Genomic DNA, 9,420 nt, shown 5'->3' on the forward strand with positions numbered 1-9,420 from the left:
TCCGCAGGCTGCACAGAAGAGAAATGGGTAGAGGCCGGAATGGAGGGGACCAGACCAGAGATCCACAGAGGTGAGCAGTCCTGGAGAAATTCTGGAAGGATGGCAACTGGGTGAGAAGGTCAGCTACGGAGCAGAGAGGAGAAGATGGTGTGGCAGGAGGCCGTCTGCGGCTCCTTCCTCTTTCCCCCAAACTGCAGGGAAGATGGAGGCACTTACAATGGAGGACAATGACCAGGGCAGTTTCTGCTATGCCTGGAAAAGGTGGAAAGAGTAGGGAGTGATATTTCGAGCATTCCTCCAGAAAGGAAACCGAGGAACCAAGCCCTTCCTTGGAACAAAAACAGGAAAGGCACATGTACATTTACGCGTGTTTTTCTTGGACATCTCTCTAACCAGTAGGTAGAGCCAATAGATTGTTCTAATCAGGGACGGTCAGGTGTTTCTAATTGTCCTTGGGCTTCCATCCAGGCCAATTAGGTGGTTTTCAGACCTCTCCCTCTACTGATGGGCTCTTCTGCCACAGTCCCGCTCAGCCAAAGCATCTCAGCACCAGAGAGAAGACACCTGGGGATCTCCAGGTCATCAGCTCTGTGACCAGGCCATGTTTGGGGTACTATCAATGACCATCAAGAAGAAGAGGAAAAAGAGCTGTGGGGTTCCCAGTCTTACCGGAGAACTTCTCAGATGTTGGTGTGCATACAAACCACCTGGGGAACACACGGGTCTGGGATGGGCTCTGAGATTTTGCATTTCTCACATGTTCCCACGTGATGCCAATTGTAGATCATACCTCCAAAACACGATTGGGGGAACAGCTAGGAGTCTGGGAAGTTGGCTAAAAGAAACTGACAATCTCTGAGCTTCATTGATTCTGTTTTTGTTTTTGTTTTTCACCTGCACTGGAAAACAAACCTATGTATTCTATTGTTTTAGGGATTAGAAAACTTAAGACAAAGCAAAGAGATGGGAAATAATATGGCGATTTAGGGCTATTTACTATTGTAACCAGCATATTAAAGATAAGAAAATAAAGTCAGTATATAAGGGCATCTGGAAAAGTTTTCTATTGATGCATAACAAATTGCCACAAACAGTGGCTAAAGAAATATCCATTTATTATGTCACAGTCTTGTGGGTAAGAAGTTCAGTTACAGGTTCACTGGATCCTCTGCTTGGGGTCTGAAATCAAAGTGCCAGTTGGGCTGAGACTCATCTGAGCTCAGGATAGCACGAAGAGAAGTAGGAGAGTCCACTGAAACGGTCTTCAGGGCAAAAGTGGCTCTCACCTGAGTGCCACCCCCCATTCTGCTCTCCCCTGCCTTTGTTGAATGGCTTTTCAGAAATCAAAATCTGATCTCCAACTCCTTCCCCATCTTCAGCTCTCATAATGATAACATCTGGTGGAAAGGAGCAGCACCTGACATCCGAGCTTACAGTTTCAGTGCACTCCTGGAATGACTGTAAGTGCCCTCACGGTGAAATTGTGAAAAGTACAAAAAAAAAAAAAATCAACTAGTAATTGTGAGACCTCAGTTATGGAACGTTCTGTAACCATAGACAAATCACACATTATTCAACAAGATAGAAAAAGAGAGAGGGAAACAACAAAAAGCTATCAGTGCCATCTTGTGGAAAGACCTATATTAAAATGCCCAAGGTGATCTGGCCACACCCATCCCATTTCAGAACCTCTACACCCAAGGCCAACGTGCATCCAACAGACGAGGGAGCTCCATTATTCCTTTATAGATACCGTTCTGATAGGTAAAGCCTGTGTTCTAATTGTTCTCTTCCTATTCCATGACCAGTTATTAAATAATCTGTGTATCTTTGCTAACCATATGGAATACCATATAGATCTTTACCTCCAACACCATACACACACAAAAAAAAAAGAAAAGAAGAAAGAAAACTCATACTGAAATTACACTGGTTGGTTCCTCTACATATCGAGGTTTTCCAGATGTGGAAAATTTGCATTGACCCATCACAACACTCCACACAAACACACACAAACATCACACAGGCGCACACACGCCCACACTATGACCATAATTTGCTTATAGTGTAACTCCTTTGGGTTAAATTAAACTTGTCTGTGTTTTATTTCACTTCTTGAGTGTATTGAGATTTATTTCTCTTCTTTCCTTCAAACTGGATATTTTTATCTGCATTAGATACCTATTGCTAATAACAAATTACCCCAAAAATTGATTGCTTAAAACAATAAGTATGTGTTATCTCACCATTTCTGGGAGAAAGGAACTCAGGAAAAGCTTAGCTGAGTGGTTCTGACTCTGGGAATCCATGACATTATAATTGTAAACAAGATGTTGCGCCCATCATCTAAAAATCTTGATGGGGCTAAAGGATCCACTGCTAAAATAGTTAACTCACCATTGACTGTTGGAAAGAAGCTTTGTTCAGCTCCTCGCTGCAGAGATATCTCCACGTCTGCACAACATGGAAGGTGGCTTCCTCCCAAGAGTTTCCTAAGGCAGCTCTTCCCAAGAGAGAACAAGATATAAAAACCAAAGTCTTTTATGACCCAACCTAGGAAGTCATATGCTATTATATCCATGATACCCTACTGGTTACAGAATCTGGCCCTATCCATGTGGGAAACACATGAGATGCTCATTGGGAGCCACCTTTGAGGCTCCATTTCTTCTCCTTAGGTCTAATTTCCAGATCATTTGGGCCCCAGGGAAATGTGTTTAGACACAGAAAAATCAGATCATGCAGAACACAGAATTCTGACTCTAGTCCAAGGTCCACAGGAACCCAGATTGAAGCAATCCTCCACCTTGGACACGGGGTCCTATCTGGAGAAAGGCGGCCTCTGCGTCTAACTTCATCTCAAACCTGTTAGAAATCTGGGGCCTCAACATGAACCAGGACTAGGTCAAAACATTCTTATCAGCTGGTGAAGGGGAAGCTAAGAAAGCCCCAAAACTGTTCCATTGAGCTTTTCAAAGGACAGAGAACAAAATGGGAAATGAAGATCCCATCTTCAGAAGACTTCTGATCTTTCCAACCCAAGCTTATCTTTCCCCCTACTGACTTCTTGTCATGCTTGTTATTTTTACTGCACAATTAGCTTTTTAATATATATTATCTGATTTCCAGATAGTGACAATTGCTTTGATGAGCAAGTTAGTCCTTATTACATGTTCCGGGAATAATTATATCTGAGTCTAAATCCCCTCCCTCCAAGTATGTTGTAAATTCCTTGAAGTCAGAGAAATCACTTAAGCTTATTACTAAACCCATCATCAGTGTCAACAAATTGTTCTCCAGGAATATGTCCCCCAACACATTCACATACACACAGAGACCACAGGCCGTCCCACACATACACACCATGGACCAACGCTTGATTTAAAATAAATTAAATTAAATCAAGAAGGCTTATTTATCCCTTTTTACAAAGTAACTGGTCTCAGCCAGGATCATACTGACATGTTAAAATGCACACCTCAAAGAGGTGCTGCCCGATACTTAACACAGTCCTTGAACTCATGCAATCAAAAGGAACCACGTTGTGCTCGAGACGCACATTCACACTCAGAAATGTACATTCACAGTCTTGCCAATGCATTCTACTTACTTATTTATTCTCATTTGTTATTTAACATTTTTGAGCACTATGTATCAGGCTCCACACTTTATGGGGGAACTAAAAGATGTGTGTGGAAGTTTTGTCTCCTGTGCAAGCAGGTAACCGGCCCCCACCACCAGTGAAATAATACTTACCATCCTGGGACGACCTTTATACAAGACAAGGTGGGATAGAGAGTCTAAACCTTCCTGAGGATCAGGTGACCCTACGCAGAGGAGAGAGGGTAAGAAGGTTGTATTATATATGGGTGTGACATTTATAATACATTGTTAGCTGCAGAGGTCCTGGCCATTAAATGATCAAAGAGCGTTTTCCTTCAAGTTTAAGACTCCCCAGGGCGAAGGAAAAAGTTAATGGGAACCTGACCATGGGACATAGTTCCGACAGGGACTCTGGGATATACCCCTGGGTGTATTGGAAGGAGGAGGAAAGAATTCCTAAACTGGGCGCTAACTGGCCTTTCTGTAGGGAGGCACTGGCAGCTGGGTGGCGGTGTTTCTAGCACCACAAAGAGTCACATAAGATGGAAGGTAATTGTTTGCAGGACAGGGAAAAAGAGAATCTCTGTCCCTCCATCTCCCTCCTCCCCCCCAAAAAATGGCTTTCCTCTGGAGAAGACAGACTTTGAGCTGGATATCAAGGGGGCAAGGAGGGGCACAGGAGCACAGGCCACAGGGGGAAGGAGGAAAATGAATGAATTGGGCAGGCTAGAAAGATTGGTAGGGAGTTTTGTAGGAAATGGGAGTGCAAACAGGAAGGGCTTAATTAGGCCCTGATTGTATGGAAGGAGAGAAAAAGGGGAGATCTGGCAGCTCCTGGAATCTGAGAGAGTGGTTGTCCGGATAAATGGTGAAGTGTATTTTCCACTGAGTCACAGCAAACTTTGAACTTTGGGGAAGGAGACTTCATTTTGCCAGAGCCAGAGGACTAACTGGTCAAATGTGTGTGTCAAGAATAGGTGGGGCAGAGGGCGGGAAGTACATTTCCATGGCCAAGTACCCTGGGCTTGGATCAACATGTCCTTGGCCAAGTTAACCAACGTCTCTAAGTCTCAAGTTATTCATACACAAAGAATATGTACAAATACCGTCCCTGTGTGCTTCTTCCAGAAAGCAACTGGCACAGGACCTGGTTCGTGAGCAAATTAAAAGTGGATTGACTTTTTCATATTTATGGGTAGTCTGCATCATTAGAAGCCCATCATTCAAATGAAAATATAAACTGTTCAAATGCTAGCTGAGATACCATGTTCAGATCTAGGTCACCACCCCATAAGAACAACACTGATAATCTTTGGTTTGCCCAGGGTACCTGGAAACCTTAAAATATGAAGAAATATGGATTCCGAATAAAACTTAAGAAAACCCACAGGTATTTAAACCAGATAATGTTTGGAGGTGTGTTTGGATGGATTATATGAAAAGGACATATTTTCTGCTTCGTTTTAGAAAGCAGTATTATGTTTTTAAATATTCTATACTGGTCATCTTCCTTAATCTCACAGTGACTTTGTTTTCTCATCTGTAAAATTGGGCTGATTAGATCACTTAAAATTGTGGCAACTAAATGAGTTAAGATACCTAAAGCTGAGGAGAGTACTTGTCACATAGTAAATCCTCAATAAATGTTAATTCTTATGTTCCTGGCTGGTGTTATTATTACTATATTGCCCTGGGTAAGATGTCAGAGTGTCACTTGGCAGCCCAGCCACCCTTGAGTTAATTCCCTTTTACTGGGAGAGTTCCAAGAAGTCTCTGACTATGACTCATCAGTCATTGGAGCAGTGAGTCCTCCCCAGACCAGAAGTAGATGTGTCATCTCTTAAACCCTTGAGCATGTGCTGTAAAGAAACTAAGTCCCATGGATGGAACTGGAGCATATCATGCTAAGTGAAATAAACCAGACCCAGAAAATCAAAATTTGAACGTTTTCTCATATGCAGAAGCTAGAGAGAGAAAAGGGGAAGGGGGTTCGGATATAATAAAGATATAGGGAAGATCAGTGGAGTAAAAGGAGATTGAGAGAGAGGGAGGAGGGATGGGAAAAGGGAGAAAATGCAGAATGAATTTGACGAAATTACGCTATGTGCATGTACAAATAAACCACAGTAAATTCCACCTCCATGTGCATCTATAAAGCACCAATCATGAAGGAAAATAGGGAGAGGGAGGAGAAGGAAAGCGGGGAGGGTACGGGGACTGAACGGAGTATATTAAATTCCGAACATGTACGATTTTGTCAAAATGAGCCCAACTATTATATAGAACTATGATGCACTAATAAAAGAAAAATAATCATAATAAAAGGGAAAGTAAGTCGAGGTCGTGTCCTTAAGGAGGCAGGGGCAGGTAGCCAGCGGTGCAGTAACCCCAAAGCACCACCAGGGAGCAGCAGAGCCTGACCCCGGGTTGCTTCATTTACAGAAAGCAATTAATTTGTTCTAGGTTTTCTTCTTTTTATATGCACGTAGTTGTCAATGGATTTTTTAGTTATTTATTTATTTGTGGTGCCGAGGATCGAACCCAGGACCTCACCCCAGGCAAGCGCTCCACCACTGAGCCCCCACCCCAGCCCCCTGATTTTCTCCCTGATCGTCCGAGTTGCGCACGGCTGCAGCCAGCCCGCCGTTGCCGAACACCCAACCGGTCAATGCTCTGCTCCTTCTGGGCCGCTGCGCGGACGGGAGGAGCGGGGTTAGCAGTCCAGCCCCCGCCCCCGCGACTGGGCCAATCCTCCTCCGCAGAGGGGAACGTCACCGGGGGGCGGTGCCCCGCGGACCACGTGGCCCCTCCTGGCGCTAGTTCCCGGCAGGTGGCGGATTACTGGGTCCCTGGAGGGCTCGCGACCAGAGGGCGGAGCCAGAAGGGCCGGCGTAGCCCCTGGTGGCCCGCTGCCCTGTGCCCTTCCCCAGCGATGGGCGTGCAGCCCCCCAACTTTTCCTGGGTGCTCCCGGGCCGGCTGGCGGGGCTGGCGCTGCCGCGGCTCCCCGCCCACTACCAGTTCCTGTTGGACTCGGGCGTGCGGCACTTGGTGTCCCTAACGGAGCGCGGGCCTCCCCACAGCGACAGCTGTCCGGACCTCACGCTGCACCGATTTCGCATCCCAGACTTCTGCCCGCCGGCCCCCGACCAAATCGACCGCTTCGTGAAGATCGTGGACGAGGCCAACGGCCGGGGAGAGGTCAGTGGGGGCAGGGTCAGCGCGGGGAGGGAAGCGGTCTGCTGGGGACGAGGGCGGAGCTAGAGATAAGACCCCGGGGCCAGGAGACTCCCGGCGCAATCAGACAAAAAGCCAGGCTGAGAGGGGCAGGGCCTAAATGGGAGGAGTAAAGAGAGCCAATCGGTGTGAACTGCCCTTGAGGACAGAGAAGTCACCAGGAACCAATCACTCTGGGGAGGGGAGAAGGAGACTGATGAGCCTCCTTGGGATACGTGGGGGTTGAAGCTAGCACCGTTTGCCCTTTTTTAGAACAGTGCTGTCCAAATATAATGAAGACACATCTGTAATTTTAAATGTTTAGCATCCACATTATTAAAATATATTTTTATTTACTGGGTTAATATTACCAAAATTAATTTCATCTGCTATTTATTTATTTATATATTTATTCATTTATTTTGCAGTGCTGCAGATTGAACCCAGATACATTCTACCACTGAGCTACATCTCCAATACTTTATATATATATATATATATATATATATATATATATATATTTTTTTTTTTTTTTTTTTTTTTGAGATCGGATCTAAGTTGCAAAAAAAAATGTTTCCAGCTACTCAGGAGGCCTAAGGCAGGAGGATCTCAAGTTTGAGACCAGCCTTGGCAACTTAGTGAGACGCTGCCTCAATATAAATATTTGAAGGGCTGGGGATATAACTCCGGGATAGAGCACCCCTGGGTTCAATCCCCAATACTGCCAAAAAAATAAAAATAAAAGCAAAATAAAGCAGGTGATATTAATTTTGTTAACATTGACCAGTAAGTCAAAAATATCTCAAAATATAATCGATATAAAAAAATTCATAATATTTCCATTATTTTTCCTGCTGCATCTTTAAACCCTGATATATGTTTTATATCCCATCTCAATTTGGACTGGCCACATTTCAAGTATTCAGTAGCCACCGGTGGCTGGTGGCTTCTGTGTTGGACAACATAGGCAGAGGGGTATAGAGAAGCAGGTAAGGAGCCCATCTCTGGAACCAGCCACTTCAGAGCCACCCAGGTACAAGGACACCCTTCCATAATAACTTTGATGTCTCTTCTTGCTCACAGAGGGTCTGAGACTTAGAGGGAGAAGGGTCCTACTCAGTGGGGGCAGGAAAGTATTGGGGAAGACATCAAGCACCACCCCATAGAGCTCGCTCTTCACAGGCTGTGGCAGTGCACTGTGCCCTGGGATTTGGGCGCACTGGCACCATGCTGGCCTGTTACCTGGTGAAGGAGCGAGGCTTGGCTGCAGGAGATGCCATCGCGGAAGTCCGGCGCCTGCGACCTGGCTCCATCGAGACCTACGAGCAAGAGAAAGCAGTCTTCCAGTTCTACCAGAGAACTAAATAAGGGGTCTCAGCACTCTTCTGCCAGGCCCTGTGTGGAAAATGGGGTCAGAGACAAAGGGAAGTGGTCTAAGTATTGAGCCCTCCGGCTTCCTTTGGCTCCCACTGAACTGAAATCTCCCTTCCTCGAGGCAGGTCCTGATTGACAGGGTGGCTGGGGCCCCATTGAAAGGGGAAGAAGTGTGCTGCTTCCTTGAATAAATAACTTATCAGAACCAGCTCACCCTGCATAGCACTTGACCAAGCGCTCTCACAAATCAACTTATTTGAACTTCATGCTAGCCCTGCAGGGTAAGAAAGGCAAAGATCCCCCCTGTTCTTTGGATGAGGTAGCTAAAGCTCAGGCCCAAGGTCACACTTCTAGAAAGTAGAAGGATGGGCCAGGACTGCAACACACATCTTCTTAAAGATGCTGAAATGCTGTATGTCCATTCCCTGTGATATTGGCTATGGTTTCCAGGGAACTGGTCAATGAAAGGATGCAAATTCCTGGCAGCCCAGCTTCCCAGTATCCCCAGGTCTCTGTCACTCGCAGGCAAGCGCCCTGTTGATGTAACCTCTCGGTCTAGGCCAGCCTGCCCCCCATATGTCAGCTTGGCTCTTCTCAGAGCAAAGCAGGCCTGGATGTCCTATTTATGGATGGTCACTATCTCCATCCCCCCTGGAGTTGGCGTTTTCTGCCAGCCTCGGGTGTTGCTCAGCTACTATGGGACTTATAGCCCATCATGGTGCCCCAACCTCAGGTCAGTGAATGCTAGAACAAGCAGTTTGGGTGAATATGCACAGTGGATATTTGATAAATAAAGAGCTCTGGGGCTATGAATCTTGATCATGTTTCTCAGATGTTATCTTCATTTCTCCTCTTTTGGACCCCATCCTGCTATCAGTGCCACACTTGACTTCTAAGAGATGGGATGAGCAGTATACATTAACCAAATGGACACTTTTTACTATAATATCTGCTTGAACCCCTATTCTCTCTTCTACCCTATTCTCTCTTCTACTGTGGCAGGCTGGACTGAATAAGGTAAAATTCATCATGAAGTACATATGGAGTATCTGCAGGTACCAGGCCCTGTTAGATGTGGAGGCTCCCAGCAGAATGAGGCATGAGTCCTGCTCTCAGAAGCTCTCAGCTCCTGAGAAGATGGGCACAGATAGAGCCCAATCAAAGCAGTTTCTAGATACTAGAAACCATGCCTATTATTTCCAAGTCTGTGAGACATAGGGGAGAGAGTA

General features: G+C 45.6%; 1 protein-coding gene and 1 long non-coding RNA gene across 4 annotated transcripts in view; one reads left to right on the forward strand and one right to left on the reverse strand.

Annotated features, from left to right (window-relative positions):
• Positions 1-6,416, reverse strand: part of LOC124082571 (uncharacterized) — a 149,560-nt gene extending 143,144 nt beyond the window's left edge. Inside the window, exons 1-2 of one of the 3 annotated variants that reach the window (XR_009225373.1) lie at positions 3,757-6,416; positions 2,398-2,503 (exon numbers count right to left, since the gene is read on the reverse strand). This is a non-coding gene — a long non-coding RNA (uncharacterized LOC124082571). Of the gene's footprint in view, positions 1-2,397 lie in introns of all 3 variants that reach the window. The other 2 variants (XR_009225374.1, XR_009225372.1) reach the window with 2 other exon arrangements.
• Positions 6,399-9,010, forward strand: Dusp23 (dual specificity phosphatase 23). Its single transcript, XM_046429077.2, has 2 exons — positions 6,399-6,802; positions 8,000-9,010. The coding sequence occupies exons 1-2, from the start codon at positions 6,536-6,538 to the stop codon at positions 8,183-8,185; spliced, it is 453 nt and encodes a 150-aa protein (XP_046285033.1). The 5' UTR covers positions 6,399-6,535; the 3' UTR covers positions 8,186-9,010.
• Positions 9,011-9,420: the final 410 nt, after the last annotated feature.

The sequence above is a fragment of the Marmota monax genome, unplaced genomic scaffold (assembly GCF_021218885.2).
Source record: "Marmota monax isolate L192 unplaced genomic scaffold, Marmota_monax_Labrador192_F-V1.1 WCK01_AAM20220418_F8-fsc00145, whole genome shotgun sequence".
NCBI classification, from domain to species: domain Eukaryota; kingdom Metazoa; phylum Chordata; class Mammalia; order Rodentia; family Sciuridae; genus Marmota; species Marmota monax.